The 17,318-nt window shown below is 41.7% G+C and overlaps 1 protein-coding gene across 4 annotated transcripts in view; it reads left to right on the forward strand.

Moving 5' to 3' along the window:
* scube2 (signal peptide, CUB domain, EGF-like 2) overlaps positions 1 to 17,318 on the forward strand; it is a 54,764-nt gene that overhangs the window by 17,609 nt on the left and 19,837 nt on the right. For 2 of the 4 annotated variants that reach the window (XM_057847480.1, XM_057847494.1), the window contains exons 9-16: positions 157 to 279; positions 529 to 645; positions 2,089 to 2,211; positions 2,496 to 2,612; positions 6,334 to 6,423; positions 6,545 to 6,667; positions 7,429 to 7,596; positions 7,881 to 8,087. In XM_057847480.1, coding sequence (XP_057703463.1) covers positions 157 to 279; positions 529 to 645; positions 2,089 to 2,211; positions 2,496 to 2,612; positions 6,334 to 6,423; positions 6,545 to 6,667; positions 7,429 to 7,596; positions 7,881 to 8,087 — 1,068 coding nt within the window. The remainder of the gene's footprint in view (positions 1 to 156; positions 280 to 528; positions 646 to 2,088; positions 2,212 to 2,495; positions 2,613 to 6,333; positions 6,424 to 6,544; positions 6,668 to 7,428; positions 7,597 to 7,880; positions 8,088 to 17,318) is intronic. The other 2 variants (XM_057847490.1, XM_057847503.1) reach the window with 2 other exon arrangements.

The following is a 17,318-nucleotide window of genomic DNA, read 5'->3' on the forward strand; positions in this document are numbered from 1 at the left end:
TTAGATAATCCACATACACAATACTGAAACATGCAGTTTCTAAGTGAAGTTACTACATTAGACATTCTTTGTTTTTACCAGTTGGATATACGAGCAGCCACTACTGCTACTGGTGCCACAACTGACTTTCCGGCTTTTATCTTCTCTTACCCGCAGACATTGATGAATGCGAGCTTCAAAACGGCGGCTGCGATCACTTCTGCAGGAACACCATCGGCAGCTTCGAGTGCAACTGCAGGAAAGGCTTCAAGCTGCTAACCGATGAACGCTCCTGTCAAGGTACAACCTGCATGAAAACTATTTCATAAATTCGGCAGCCAAACCTTTTACATCTGGGCACGTATACTAAATCTAATGCGAAACTGATAGCTACTTCACAAGTTCTCAGTGACTTGCATCTCCCTTGTAATCATTGTCAAAGCCAGAGCCATCTATGTGGATCAAATGCACCTGTTGGTCTGTGGATGGGAAATTCCTGCTCATGAAGAATTCCTTGCTTTTATGTCAAGTAATGGCTTTTGATTACAGATATAGACGAGTGCTACTTTGAGCGGACGTGTGATCACACGTGTGTCAACTCCCCCGGTAGCTTTCAGTGTCTGTGCAACAAAGGCTACACCATGTACGGACTGGCCCACTGTGGAGGTGAGAGCGGGCTGGGTGGAGGAGGAAGAAGTGCAGAACACATAGATAAATACACAAAATGTTGGGGATAATCTAGGTGAAATTTCAGGACAAACCTTAACCTGTTATCGGGTGCTCATTGGCTTGGAAAGGCTGGCAGTGAATGATTGTTTACAATCCTCCCAGTAAAAATAGACTGGATGTCTATGAGGCCAATGAGTTATATGACTGCCCAATTAAGGGTTAAAGGGAACCACAGACAGAAAGACTTGTAGTTATTAAAAGATAAATGTTAGTATGAGTTATAATAATTTGATATTCAACCCCATCTTAATGTTTTAGTTTTTGTAAAATTTGAAAAAATTGTTTAACTAGTAGGTCGCCATTGTTGTTGACGACGCAATGCACTTTGGGCGGTGACGTCACTCGGCAGCGATGCTGTAATTCCACAGTGTCACTTGTTAGCTACATAAACATGTCGTCAGTTCTGCTCTTCCAATTTGAACCTGAGCGGAAAAGTGATAATCAGGACAGCACTGTCGATATTTAACAAAATGAGTAGCAAAAGCAATTAAATGAAAGTCTCCAGTGGAATTCGAACCCACGTTTCCCATGAGACAGACAAGCTCGTAGACCACAGGACTATACTTCCGCGTGACGTTGTGAGTCATTATTTTCCCTATAAAGCAATCGCAACCCACGTGTGTTATCTGTCTATGCGGTAAAACCTGAAAGGGAAACGCAACTGAAAAGAAAGTGCGGCTGGCTTGACCACGGAATTAAAAAACACAGCTCACTTCAGACAGCAAGCAGACAAAAATAACAAAGGGATTGGGTAGAAGGATTTATTGAACACACAAAAAAAACACGTGATCGCGAAAAGGGAGACACAAAAGGGGTCGTGAAAGTAGGTCAGGAAAAAAAAAAACGAGTGAAAACCGTGATGAGAGGCAGACAAATAAAAAAAACAAGGCAATGATGCAACGAACAGCGAAGGGATAAACAATCTGTTAAATGGCAGCAAGTCAATACAAGCCGCCTAGGATCGGTTTAAAGATGTTGCTGATGAGCTGGAATCGGATGCAGGTATGACGTTGGGAACTCATCCCACATCTCTGTAACAAAACAATCTGAACAGCAGCAGAATGTGACAAAATCATGCCAGTCGCCATACTAGCTTCGCTTTCTAATTAGCACAGCTATTCACCCAGTCCAGGCCAACCGCATCATCACCCCCAGTGTGCATTGCGCGGGCAAAACACTGCGCCCTCCGTAGGTCAAAACATGTACTAAATATTATAGATTTTTAAATCAGTGGCAATATTATGCATGTGTTTCTAATAACATATTTTAGTAAAAGAGAACGATTATGGCTTATTAGAGCCTACTAATCTTTAAGTCCGAGGATCCCTTTAAGAATATGTTTTGTTTGTTACGTCTTTCAAATCTACTTTTTCTTCTTAGATATAAATGAATGCAGCGTAAACAATGGCGGTTGTGAGCAGGGTTGTGAGAACACCCAGGGTGGGTTTGAGTGCTCCTGCAACCCTGGCTACAAGCTCCACTGGAACAAAAAGGACTGTATTGGTAAGTCAATGCCTCCTCTGCACGATAAGACACCAGTTGAAACAAAAATGGAAGTATGTATGACATTTTTGGATGTCAGAGGGAGTGTGGGACAAAAACAGGAGATACTTTGAATTCTATTCTCTTTTCTCTTGTATTCTCACTCACTCAGTTTCACGCGTGCGGCCATAAAACAATCAAAGCTGTGCCGTCGTGGCTGTCCAAATAGCGGGTTCCTCTTTCTCCTTGCTCCTGTCCAACGCGTTCCTCTTTTACCTTGGAGTTTTATTGTGGTTTCTATCTAGAGGCAGAGGGTTCACCACCTGTGAAAGCCGCTTCCAAGCCAACGTTGAACTGTAGCAAGCAGGAGGGGGGCGACCGCTGCTTCCTGACCTGCCAGTCCCAAGTTCATATCAGCAGTGGTGAGTTGGAGCCAATGTACAGTATCTACCAATTCAGGTTCAATGTTACACTTTTCAGGAGATTTTTTTTTTTTTTGTGTGCCGCATATTTGACTGGAAATTAGGGCTGCCACAATTAATTAACTTATTATGAACAATAGTTCATTAGTCAAATTAGTCAAAAACTATTTTGATAGCCGATTAATCGTTCAGAGACATTTTTGACCTCAAAAATTGTCCAAATCCTCCTTTTTGAGCCTCTTAACTCATTGGCTGTCATTGTCGATAGACGTCCAATCCATGTGGACTGGGAGGGGTTGGCACCAAATTGCAGCGATTTGATTTGGATGCCTATCGCACCCTTGGCAGTGAATAAGTTAAAAACAAAAAAGGAATATAACGGAATTGTTAACATTAAAAAAAAAAAAAAAAGTTTTTTCTTACATGTGTAGATTTTGTTTACATTTCTTAAAAAATAAAAAAAAAAGTAACAATCAGTGAGCATTTAACACAAACTTTGAAAACATTTTTAAATTTTATTTCAAAATACATATTTCAAATTTATAAATAGTGTACGAATTGATTAGTCGTACAAATTCATTAGTCGGCTAAATGTGAAAATAATTGGTGATTCTACAATTAAAATGATTGTTTTATGGCAGCCCAGTGGGAAATGTCCACTAAACTGTGACCAATTTCTTACAACATAAACCACGTCTGCTCTTAAATGTCAGTCCTCGACTTGGGTGCCGCCCTTGACGTTTGTAGCCACGCAACACTTCCTGCATCTGTTTCATATTGTACGTCGTTCAAAAGGATTTGCTGCCGCCTTTAATGATGCCGCAGTTTTAAGATCACACACACAAATCCACATCCTTTGCTTATGACTGAGTCATTCAAGTTAACTCAAAGGCTAAGCTGCTCTCTAGAAAAACATTCACGCGCACTATCTGGACAAAGGAAGCGGGACACCTGGCATGTGCAAGAGGTGGGAAAGCTCCACCTGTAACCACAACTTTCTATAAGACGATGGAGTGTTGTGGCAACCCGTCTGAGCATTTAGTACGCTGAATTAGGGTCATTCACTTTTCAATCACAACCGGTCTATGGTGATATGGTGATAGGGACTGTGAGTTCATTATTTTATTTTATTTCATTTCATTTCATTTCATTTCATTCATTTTCTTTCATTTGTTTATTTCAAGCCATGATTTTCCTTGTCAAGACAGCAAGTATATACAGCTCATATAAACATATAACAAAAAGAGCAGCAAAACTAAGTAACATAGCAACATCAACTACATGCCTAAAAAGGAGTGGGAAGAAGAAAATTTATTCAATCCCACCCCTATTCTCATCTAATTAGGAGCAAAAAAATCTTGCTACCTTCCAAAAATATAGGCAACCAAAAATCAGTTCAAACAGTTATGTACAATTACATTTTTGTAACAAATGTTGTCCCTTGACATGATAACATTTGACTTTTGTCTAAGAAACATAACGACATTAGCATATACTGTACGTGAGAACACAGGAAGGGGAACCTGCTGGGTCACTGTCAGTTTTTACTTTTAGCGCCCCAATTTTTTTAGACTGAAAAGGAAAAACAAGACAGCGGATTTGGAAGAAAAAAACAACTCCCACACTCTGCTCTTATGGGTAGGGCAACAGTATAAAACACTACACCACAATTCAGAGGGGATTTGGTGGGCACATAGACACAGGGGTGCACATGAATGAAAACGAGGGTGCTTTTTTACTTCACTTGCAAAGCAGGCAATTCAGCTCACTTGTAGAGTGTGACTACAAGATTTTAATAGTTTTTTCTGCTTCTCTATGAGCAGAGGAGTTAAGCCACATTGTCATAAAGTGTTATGTACTCGTGCAAGGGCATCAAACTTAATGCCCGGGGGCCAGATCTGTCCCAGTACATCATTGTGTCTGGCCCATGGAAGGAAATAATTTGATTCTTTGTTTCTCACAACAGAAATCGTAGAATATGTAGTTGTTGTTTTTTTACACAAATTTGAAAAATAAAACGCTAATATTTGCCTGATGTCATTTTTGTTGTTGTATTAATTAAAAAGAAATTAAGACAATATCCACTGTTTTCCCCTATTTTGTTCTTTCTATCTTTTCTTTTTTTCAATACTGTAAATCAATAAAACAAAATATACAATGTTAAAAAGAGAGAACATTTCCTTTTTTCCATTTAAAAAAAAAACATTTTATTTTTTAATAATCATTAGTTTTTTTGGAATGGGCTGTTTGGTTCCTATACGACGGGTGTCAGAGTCTGGTCCGCATTACCGGAAGTAATTTGGATTCATTCCCAGTGAGGGTTGGACTCCACTAAGGTTGGCCTTTGTCACCAATTCTGTTCATAACAGAATTTCTAGGCTCAGCCGAAGCGTTGAGGGGGTCCGGTTTGGTAGCCTCAGCATTGAATCTCTGCTTTTTGCAGATTATGATGTGCTGTTGGCTTCATCAAGCCGTGACCTCCAACACATACTGGTGGGATGCAGATACGCCCCTCCAAATCCAAGACCGTGGTCTTCAGTTGGAATAGGGTGGCGTGCCCTCTCCAGGATGATGTCCTGCCCCAAGTGGAGGAGTTCAAGTGTCTTGGGGTCTTGTTCACGAGTGAGGGAAGGAGGGAGCGGGAGATCGACAGGCAGATCGGTGCAGCGTCTGCAGTGATCACCTTGTCAAGAGTCAAGAAACTGCATTGGACAAGGTGTCAAGAGTCAAGAATCTGCATTGGACAAGGTGATGATGCTGGAACTTTTGTTTGGTGCTGTTCCAGTGAGATTTACAAAGATGACTGCCTGAAGAAGACATCAAAATTCCCTCAGTCCTTGATGATATGGGGCTGCATGTCAGGCAAAGGCACTGGGAAGATGGCTGTGGTTAAATCTTCAATAAATAAGTTTACATTGAAATTTTAGACAGCTTTCTTATCCCTTCAATTGAAAATATGTTTGTCATTTTCCAAGATGACAATGCATCATGCCACAGAGCCAAAACTGTTTACATTTCTTGGAGAAAGACTCATCCGGTCAATGTAATGGCCTGCAAATAGCCCAGATCTCAACCCCATTGATAACCTGTGGTGGAAATGGAAAGAAATGGTCCACAGCAAGGCTCTGACCTGCAAGGATGATCTGGCAACTGCGAACAAATTTCTTTGTTTCTCATGATTCCGTATTTTTTTTCCTCAGAATGGAGTGATTCCTTATATATTTCCCTGCATTTGCTGTATAAAACTAACATTTACTGACCACCACAATGTTTTTTATTCAATTCTTTTAGTGTTTCTGAATGCTAAAGAGTTGCACTTTTGAACTAATTCATTATTTTTTCAAACTTTTTATCTGAGTTTGTTCTACATGATAAAATGTCTGAGTGAGTGCTCGTCCAAGACTAGTGATTCCATACTTTTTGCTAGGGGTTGTAGTAAGAACAAATTGTGTACTAGTATCATTCACGACTTTCATGACAGCGAATGAGTTAATCCCCATTTTAATGAGACGTTGGTGCAGTCAAGATTGTGAACAATACCTCAATGGTGCAGTGTTGAGATAAAACCCACTCAATTAAAACATCAACCCGCTAAGGGACGAGCTGTGCAAATAGTCGTCAACATCCTTCCGCCGACAGACGCGTCGTGTCCCTACATGCTGCCAGTTCACCTTTGCGGCCCTAACTTTTCTCCGCCGCGGCCTCTTGTGTGTGCTTTCAGGTACGGAAGATTCCTACACTGTGACCTGTGGAATGCCCCTGCCCTGCTTGGCTGACGCACAAAAGAACAACAGCGGCTCGCAATGCTTCGGCAAGTACAAAACACACGCGATTTTTAACCCAGATTGCTGCCGCTGAGCCTTTGAATGTTTGCTCTGATGTTTACTTTGATCAAGATGACAAGATTTTCTTGTTTCCTCCTCCCCGTTTAGCTCCGGAGACGTCCGGCGTGCCTCGCATTAAGACCACTGCCACGTTCAAGTCGGGCACGACCAAGTGCAATTTAAAAAAAAGCCAGGAGCGGCTCAGGGATAGTTTGAACTCAGCACGTTCAGGTACACAAATTGCAACAATACAACACAAGTGTTCTCGACCCTAATGGGCTCTTCAAAAGGAGGTACTTCCATAGGGGGGAAGTCATCCTAGTCAAGTAGTGCAGAAAAACTGATCATAATAGCACATATAATGCTGTGTAAAAGTCTAAGGCTGTGACCTTAAGTGTAGTTTTAATGACCCCTTTATAGAAGACGTAATTAGTAGTTTTGGAAATGACAATGTAGTCACTGTAAAGCTTGCGAGTATACTGCAGCCTATTCTGAAAAATAATATCTAGAATCCAATCCCGAGTGAAAACATTAACATTTTGTAGTTGTAGTTGTTAACAAAGCTTCATGGAACTGTTGTTACAAATACATCCGGTTGTACCAAGAAGTGAAAACATTTGTGAGCCACCATCTAAAGAAGATCAATCATACTCCATGGGAGCTTCAAAACAAAGCCAAAAAGCAGATGTAAATGTGAAAGAAATTTGCGGGCCGCTTGATGTGGTTCGGTTTGTCTCAACGGTTTCAGGGCAACGCTTTGTTTGCCAGTAACAAGCGAGGGTGGACTTAGTCCGACTTTTTTTACGGGCTGCTTTGGGCCCTGGCTGTAATTCACCACGATTTGGTTAAAGGGCTTCTGTGCACCACTGAATCTATGACAGCGTTATGAAATAATGGTGACGATAACATCCTGCACTATCTCTATTTGCGTCCCTCGGCAATGGCGCTTATTGATGTTCTGATGATTGGTGATGCTCTCCCGCCATCCACAGACAGCAGGTTTCCCTTCACCGAGAACGTCCAGTTCAGCTACGTCAGCCTGCGCTGCACCTCGTCTGCGCAGCGGGGCCGCAGCCGCCACGGCAGGAAGGCGGCCGATGAGGACGGCTCATCTATCGCTGCAGAGTTCGAACTGGATGTGAACCTAGAGGAGGTAACAGGTTGGTCTCCGCCTGCCTACCTGCGGCCTTCGCTTCCTCGTCTCCTCGTTTCGCTGGCTGTCTGTTAAAGTATCTCCTGTTTTGACTGTGCGCCGATGGTGGAGGGCTGTCGTTTTGGGGACTCGAAGATCTCATGTTGAGGTTTCAATGCCATGACTTTGTCTGCATCTTGGGTATTTGTCTCTTCGCATGTCCACATTTGCATGCCAGCCTACTAGGAAATACACGGGTGATATCTTTCCTCCAATCCTGGAGACAGTTGTGGTATTTAGCTCTTCTCTTAGCAGGGGGCTGTGACCTGAACTGCGTAAGACGACGCTCCGAGAAGAGGCTGAGGAAGACCATCCGCACCCTGAGGAAGTCCATCAACCGGGAGCAGTTCCACCTCCACTTTGCTGGGTCCGACTACGAGCTAGCCAAGAACCTGGCGCAGCCGGCGGAAGCGCCTGGGCGATGTGTGGCGGGACAGGTGCTGGTGGGCAGGAGGTGTGGTGAGTTACATTTGGACTTGATTTTCCCCCTTGAGCTTAGTTTATATTGTTTCCATCAAAATGGTGGAAGGGTGACCCCTGTAGAATGTCTGTTAACAATAACCACCGTGTCACCAATCATGTACAGATTACCCCCCCCCCCCCCCTCCAAAACTAGGGCAGCCATTTTGTGACATTAGTTGTACCCAGGCACATACAAACTGATATACTTGTACACAGGTGCATATAATAATGAGTATTAATGCCATCATGAGGAAGGGAGAAAAGTATAGAGTACTCAAACTTCAAATAATATAAAATACAATAGTACCGTCCGTCCGTCTGTCCATCCATCCATCATCTCTAGCTTAATGCGGGGTTGGTTCGCGGGACCAGCAGCTTTAGCAAGGAAGCCCAGACTTCTCTCTCCCCAGTCACTTCAACCAGCTCTTCCAGCAGGATCCCAGGCCAGCCGAGCGACGTAGTCTCTCCAGGATGTCCTGGAGGCATGCGAACAAGATGCCCGAGCCATTTCAACTGGCTCCTCTCAACACGGACGAGTAGCGGTTCGACACAGAGTCCCTCCCGGATGACCGAGGTTCTCACCCTATTTCTAAGGGAGAGCCCGGACACCCTGCAGAGGAAACCCATTTCGGCAGCTTGTATCCGTGATCTTGTTATTTCGGTCACAATCCACAGCTCGTGACCATAGGTGAATCGAGAGCTTCACCTTTTGGCTCAGCTCCTTCTTTACCACTACGGATCGGTGCAGAGTCCACATCACTGCTGACGCTGCACCGATCTGCCTGTCGATCTCCCGCTCCCTCCTACCCTCACTCGTGAACAAGACCCCGAGATACTTGAACTCCTCCACTTGGGGCAGGATCTCATCTCCGATTCGGAGTGGGCACGCCACCCTTTTCCGACTGAGGACCATGGTCGCTGATTTGGAGGTGCTGATCTTCATCCCACCACTTCACACTCGGTTGTGAGTTGGAAGGTTGGAGGTCACGGCTTAATGAAGCCAACAGCACTACATTATATGCAAAAATCAGAGATGCAATGCTGAGGCCACCAAACCGGACACCCTCAACGCATATGCTAGGCTTAGAAATTCTGTCCATAAAAGTTGAACAGAATGAAAAGACTCAGTGACAAAGGGCGACCTTGGTGGAGTCCAACCCTCACTGGGAACGAATCCGACTTACTGCCGGCAATGTGGACCAAACTCCGACACTGGTCGTAAAGGGACCGAACAGCCCTTACCAAGGGGCTCGGGACCCCGTTCTCCTGAAACACCACCCACAGGACTCCCCGAGAGATACGGTCAAACGCCTTCTCTAAATCCACAAAACACATGTAAACTGGTTGGGCGAACGCCCATGCACCACTGGTCCACTGTTCCACGGCCGGGACGAAAACCACGCTCCTCCTCCTGAATCTGAGATTGGACTTCCAGGCGGACCCTCCTTTCCAGCACCCCTGAATAGACTTTACTGGGGAGGCTGAGGAGTGCGATCCTGCTCTGCCAATCCAGAGGCACTGTCCCCGATGTCCACGCATGTTGTAGAGGCGTGTCAGCAACGAAAGCCCCACAACATTCAGAGCCTTTAGGAACTCCGGGTGGATCTTATCCACCCTGTGGCCTTCCATTGCCACCAAGGAGTTTTCCAACCACCTCAGTGAGTTCAGCCCCCAGAGATAGGAGAGCCCACCTCGGAGTCCCCAGACGCTGCTTCCTGAAAGGAAGTCGTGACCGTGGAATTGAGGAGGTCTTCGAAGTATTCGCCCCACCGAGTCACGACGTCCTGAGTCAAGGTCAATAAAATACGGTACAATAATACCGGCCTTGATAAATTGTATGCCCCCATGTTGGGCAGCCACTTACTGGAAATACTGGCTTTTAGTTTGTTTGTTTTTCTCCACTATCATATACTAGAATATTGAAATTGTGTGCTTTCTCAATTTATTCAGTAAGCTTCTTTCCGATGAAATGCACATGATAAAGATGTTGTTTGTCCATTTAATATGACCCTTTCAGGTACAGTTATCACTACAGTTGAAAGCTAGTAAGTAAGTTAGCAAGTGACTATTTCTTTATTACAAAAAATATATATATATACTGTATGTATATATGTATTATAAATATATATATATATTATCAAACATTAATCACTATTGTATTCATTCATATTATTTTTATATATTTATAAATATATTTATGAATTAATACAATATTTAATAAAAGCTGAATTACTGAAATGGATTTTAAAAAATGCTATTGTCCCAAGTAACACTCTAAAGTTGGATTTTAAGTATTTCTAAAGTAGATTTTTCTTTTTATAGTATTTAACTCATTGCATGCCATTGACAGCAATGGACGTCCAATTCATTTAAACTGGCAGGACTGGCCATGAATGCTCATCTTACAGTGCCATTGATGGCGCTAGGCTAGGCGTCCAGTCCATTTTGACTCGCGAATTGCCCCTCTCAGTCAAAATGGACTGGGCGCCTAGTGCTGTCAAATACAGCCAATGAATTCATGTGTGCCCTGTAACTGTAAAAAAAAAAGAAAAAGTCAAAATTCATGCAATTGATCTATTGTTACTGGTAATAGTGGTAAAGGTTAAAAAAACAAACAAACAAACAAAAAAAAGAAGAAAATTAATCTCAAAGTCTGCATTTGAATGGAGGGGTGGAGGGTTAAACTTTTAATATTCACTCTACTCGGGGCTTGAAGTTATGTAAGGATGGATAGAATGTTAATAATCTACATTTTTCATCATATGTGCCTTCTTTCAAATAAACGGCTTTTAATCAATGCAGCTGTGTAAACAAACACCCCCTGCCAATCTGGGAGGAAATACTAGTATCACTTGCATATCAGTATACTGTATCTTAGAACGGTGGTTCTCAAACAATATTATTGTAAGCCACTGGAACATTATGGGCCGTTTCAACATTAACGCTCTGCTTGAAGATTCCTTTATATGGCATTCGTTCGAATACTATCGTACAAAAAAAAAAAAAAAAACTTTAGGGGGGTTATTGGAGCCATAACCAATTTATCTGTTGTTATTTCATTGTCTGTTTTATGGTATTTGTATTAATTTAAATTTAAAAAATAAATAAATCTATTTACTTATATACAATGAAATACAGTAATAATTTATAATCAAAATTAAAAATAATATAATAATTATTAATATTATTATTGAGATGTTGAGAAAGGAATAGAAGATATTTGAAGCAAATTTATAACGGGACAAAAGAAAATTTTAAAATAAAATTATAATCAAATAGTGATTCAATTGAAATGTATTGCACAAGTCGAATAAAATTGTAGTTTTTGACAACAAACATTTATGAAAGATTTCTTTGCACAATGTATTTATTGTACTTTAAGATGCTATAGGTGGCTGAGCTACTTGCAAGAGCCTCCTTATTGCTCATGAGTGTGTGCAGGTCACGCAGTGAACGCAGAAGAGCGAGGAAAGGGGAAATTTGTAGCTTGTGGCTGTCTTGCAGTACTTTGAGTTAACGGTTAATCTATTAAGGCCACACAGAAAAACACTATAACATACCTTCTCTTCAAGAAAAATTGATACTTGTAACTTTTTATTGGACGTCACTGATTTGTGCTGTTCCCTAGAAGTGTGTTGATGAAAACATTAAGATTTTTAACCCTTTATAGGGCACTCTTTTTGGCTGCCTTTGACGGCACGAGACGTCCAATCCATTTAAACTGAGAGGCCCGAGTGACCGTGGGATGTGTCGGACCGTTAATGGCACTGAAACATGAGAATTCACAGCCAGTCCTTTTTTAAATTTTAAATCAATTGGGTGTCTTATCATCGTCAGTGACAGGCAATGAGTTAAATCAAGGCAAGGCAAGGCAAATTTATTTATATAGCACAATTCAACACAAGGCAATTCAAAGTGCTTTACATCACATGACGATCATAAAAATCACATTTAAATCAATACAACGTAAAAACCAAGACAAAAGATCGCATTTAATCACAAATAGAATAAAAATAAATAAATAAAAACAAAACAGAAATAAAAAGAAAACAAAAACTACTACTACTAATAATAATTGAAATCAGCAATGGAGATAAGCACAAGAGGAATAGAAAGCAGGTAGATTGAAATATATAGCCAGTTATGGATATGCAGTGCTAAACAAAAGCGTTTTTAGCCCTAATTTAAAAGAGCTAACGGTTTGAGCATACTTCAGACGTTCAGGTAACTTGTTCCAGAGGTGAGGAGCATAATAACTAAATGCTGCCTCACCCTGCTTGGTTCTTGTTCTTGGAACATGCAGAAGACCGGTTCCAGACGACCTTAGGGGTCTAGATGTCTCATAGGAATCTAACAAGTCAAGCATGTATTTTGGTCCAAGGCCATTAAGTGTTTTCTAGACGAGCAGTAGTATTTTATAGTCTATCCTTTGACTCACTGGAAGCAGGTGTAGCGATTTCAAAACCGGTGTAATGTGGTCCAGCTTCCTTGTATTTGTGAGGACTCTGGCTGCAGCATTCTGTACTAGCTGTAGCTTCCTGACTGATTTTTTATCAAGACCTGTAAATATACCGTTGCAATAGTCCAATCTGCTGAAAATGAATGCATGCATAAGTTTTTCCATGTCTTGTTGAGTCAGAAGCCCCTTAATTCTGGTTATATTTTTTAGGTGGTAATAAGCGGATTTAGTGACGGACTTTTGATGGCTATCAAATTTTAGGTCTGAGTCAATAATTACGCCAAGGTTTCTGACTTGATTTGTAGCTGTAAGTGACATTGTGCTAAGTTGCCTGCTTATCTTTGACCTTTCCTTTTTTGACCCAAAAATGATCACCTCTGTCTTCTCCACATTTAACTGGAGAAATTCTGGCACATCCATTCATTGAATGCATTTACTCAGGGAGACTAAGGGACGATAATCATGTGGGGACACAGAAATGTACAGTTGTGTGTCATCTGCATAGGCGTGATTGGAGATGTCATACTGTTCCATTATCTGAGCTAACGGAAGCATATAGATGTTAAATAAGAGTGGTCCAAGAATTGACCCTTGAGGGATTCCACACGTGAATTTGGTTCGTTCTGACTGATAGTTTCCGATTGACACAAAGAAATCCCTATGTGAACCACTGAAGAATAGTGTCAGTAAGCCCTACCCACTGTTCCAATCTGCTGAGTAGTATGTTGTGATCAACCGTGTCAAATGCGGCGCTGAGATCCAATAGTAACAGAACAGATGATTTGCCTGCATCGGTATTCCGACGAATATCTTTAGGACTTTGATAAGCACGGTCTCGGAGCTGTGTTGCGGCCGAAATCCAGACTGAAATGAGTTAAAAAGATTGTTATGCATCATAAAAGTCTGGATCTGTTCGAACACAACCCTTCAAGGGTCTCCAAAGCGATTTTAGTGACGCCGGTGGACAAAAGCAATAGTTTTTTGCCTTAAGGAAGACTGCGTTTCCCATGAGGATCAGCGCTTAGTTTCCTATGAGGACCGGCACACACCCGCAGAGTGTCGAAAAATCATTAATCAATCGAAAATCAATCTCCAGGTCGCCAGCAGATGGATTAAACAATATTTCTGTTTCCAGCGACTGTGTGAAGGATGAATAGTAATAAGGTAATGAATCTAGTTGTGACAAAACAATAGCAAATGACGGTTAGCAACTGTGTGGCTTAGTGTGGCTAATCCCCCCACCCCACATGAACTCGTCAGCACTGACGAGTGAAAGCCGGGCCAATTCTGTATTCTGTATATCCTGGTTGCCTCCCTTATTCCCTCCTCAGATAAAACTTTTTGTCCCTTTTGTTGCGCTGCCATCTTTGCAGAATTCGCACAAAAGCGTTCGCATTGACTTTACAATATATGGGGAAAGAAGGGTTGGGCATCGTTTGAAATTGAACGATTCCGGTTCCGATTCCGATTGCACGTTTCGATTCTGGTTCTGAATGATTCTCGATTCCGATTCTTTTAAGAGGCAGGGTAAAAAAAAAAATGCAGGGTCAAAAAAATTACATAGTTTATATTAAAGTCTTCTCTGTGATTTTTTTTTTTTAATTAAATGAACTTCTCACAGGGTTAATTTTAACTTGTATATAAATATCAGTCTTTGAACTCGAGCAATTTTTTTCCACTCGGCAGTCAGGGCATTGAAACAAGGAATTGAAATTTAAAAATTCGAACGATTCCGGCAGCATCGGAGTGTTAGAACCGGTTCCCATCGATGCTCGATGCCCAACCCCAGGGGAAAGGGGGAAGTGACATATGCCGTAAAGCAGTCAGCACGTTTGTATTTTTTTTGTGTGTGGCAGGGTTCCTGCTACCCGCCTCAAAGTTAATTAGCTCCGATGAAACCGACATAGACCCCCTCAAGATATAAAAAAGGTGTCATTCAAGTAGTTGTCACAAATGTTATGAAAATATTTTATAAAGGTTGAAAAGTTACCTAGTGTTGCTTTAAATGTATTATTTTTATATTATAATTTTACTTAATTAAATTTTTTTCAAATTATAAAAATATATTTAAAATAAAAATTAAATAATTATTTTTCGTTAAAAAAGAATATAATTACAATTGAGACCGAGCGTCCACATACGTATGTAGACATGAAATTTTGTAGGCCACACTTATATACCAAATGTTAATATATTCACACAAAATGTGATGTCCACATTTGCGGACACCAGGTCTTCATGAGGTCAATTTATATTTATATTTTTTAAATCAGAAAGAATATTCAACTGCCCTATAAAGGGATAAATCGCATTAATGATTCATCAGCAAAATTTAGGCCTTGATATGTAATAACGTTTTCTTAATTGGGGTGAGTAACGTAGGTCCTTCAGTGATGTGTTTTCAGGTCAACGGGAAGGAGTCTATTGGCTGTGGCAGGGGTGGACATGTAATTTAGGAGAAAAGAGGTAGTGGAGGTGGAGTGGGGGCCGAGTGAAAGGCATTCTTAACCTCCAGCTCTTTAAAGGAGCCATATTTTCCCCTCCTCCTCTTCCTCCTCCAGCTCCGGCTTAGCTCTGCAGTTTGCTGGCCTTTCATTGAAAAGCGACGAGGTGCGCTTTCTGTGGCGTGCTCGCCTTCATTTGTATTCATGGGCCGCCGCTATCTTTTGAGCCGCTTCACTCGGGATCACTGCCACGTCATCAGAAACCTTCAGGTTAACTTTTAATATAAAAAGTGAGTCAAAGGAAGTGCACCTCCCAGTGTTTGTTTTAAGTTGTTTAGGAAGTACTGTTGATTGAAGCTGGCAGTTTGAGTGTCGCCCCGTCGTCCCCCGCTCTCCTCCCGCATCCAAAGCGCCCCCCAGCTGGGGCCACTTTGCATGACCCCCAGCCACTAAACTGTTGAAGAGAATTGACTTCAGCCACACCATGGGAATCAATTAGCATCAGCTGTTCGGGTCCCGGCCCGACAGGCGCGAGCAGCGATTGGGCCGAGCAGAATGGGGGATTCAGAAAGCTGACCCCTTTTATTGGGTTCAGCTTCTTACCACTGTGATACCCGAGTGTTTTCCTATGTCATCAAGTAGGCAAAGACTGAGGGCTTGAATAGAGGTGAAAGGTCTTTTAAAGCTCTTTGGGGCCATCAATTGGAGGACTCTATGGAAGAGCTCTTTGCATTTGAAAGGCTTCAAGGTTTTTTTCTTTCTTTCCCTCTCACTCTGTCTCTTCTCTCACTGCTTTCCTCTGTCAAATAAAAGCTGTTAGGACAATACGACGATGGCTCCTCATGCTCTTTCACCGTCAACAAAGGGCCTCCAAAAAATTGAAGCATTCTCCAGAGAATGATATTTTCCCCATTTGATGGAGAGAAAAATTGAACAAATTGCTGAGTGCACATCATTGACCCTTTCATGCGCATTTTTCTAAAATTAAATGTTTTCATTACATTCGTACAGGACAGGCGTGTCAAAATTGCGGCCCGGGGACCAATAGTGACCCGTGGGACAATATTTTGCGGCCCACATTTGAAATCCAATTGTAGTATTAGTGTTGTCTGCACATATTTTACATATTTTGCGAAAATGTTTACATAACTTCAAATAAAATCCAATTAAATAAAATGAATTTTTCAAAAGATACATTTTTGAAATAAACAAATAGTAGTTAAAGAATTTGATAGTTTTTTGAAAAACAAATACTAACTAGGCCTGCAAGCAGGACAGAACGGGCCCTCGCAATCTAGCGCAACTCGGACGTCACGCAACTCGGACAGTGTGCAGGTGAGGGTGGTGGCAGATCGTCCTCTCTAATCATCTCATTAGAACCTAACATGCTTGAAAGTCGCCTCTTTACATTCACACACCTAAGAGATAAAAACCCCTATTGGAGAGAGTACTACAAAAAAGGAGCGAATAAAGGGTCGTCACGGCAACAGACAGAGACATGTGGACATGGGCCGTAAAATAAGTATTTCAAAAGGTCTTGAAACTACAATGATCAACCTGAAAAGACCTGGACATATATTAGAAAAATGAGTGACTTTCTATTGCCACTAGTTGGCGCTGTAGGGTTGATGCAAATGACCCCTACAGGACCCTTCAGAGTATGACTCAACAAGCACGAGATGTTTGGCGCAGATATGTTGTAGAAGTTATGACCGTTCAAAACTTGTGGTGAGATGAAATGGCTTTTCATTTTCACTTCTCCTGTTGGACTCTTCTGCTTCAACCAAACCTCAGTATTTTTCATCAGGCACCTGAACACATGTCTTATGGCTCCCCTGATGCAGGTTTCAGGTGAATATATTTTTTTCCTTGGAGGAGGAGCCTGTTTAGTAAAAAAAGGTATTTCCTGTTCCCACTAGGGGGCGCTAGGCCTAATGGGTAATGTTTCAATGCACTCATGTTAAGGGCGGGATCCAGCACATACATGCCAGATATGAAAAGGATTGAACGTTGGGTCAAGGAGCTATTAGTCTTTTACTGAATTTGTCATTTTGCCGAAAAATGGCCGACTTTGGCACCACGCCCAGGTCAGACCCATGAATGAAAACGCACCATTTTGAAAATTGTAGATCTCCTATGTCTCCTGAATAGTCTCACCAATTTTGAAGATGATCCAACTAACTCCCTCTGTGACAAGGTCTCAAATGTGCACCCTGTTAATTGATAAAAATTTCACATTCGATCCAAAATACCCGATTTCCTGTTGGGTTTGGAATATGGGTTCAAGAGACTTTTTGGAGCAGTTTTGCACAAGGTATCAACTCC

Source organism: Corythoichthys intestinalis, chromosome 1 (assembly GCF_030265065.1).
Source record: "Corythoichthys intestinalis isolate RoL2023-P3 chromosome 1, ASM3026506v1, whole genome shotgun sequence".
NCBI classification, from domain to species: Eukaryota; Metazoa; Chordata; class Actinopteri; order Syngnathiformes; family Syngnathidae; genus Corythoichthys; species Corythoichthys intestinalis.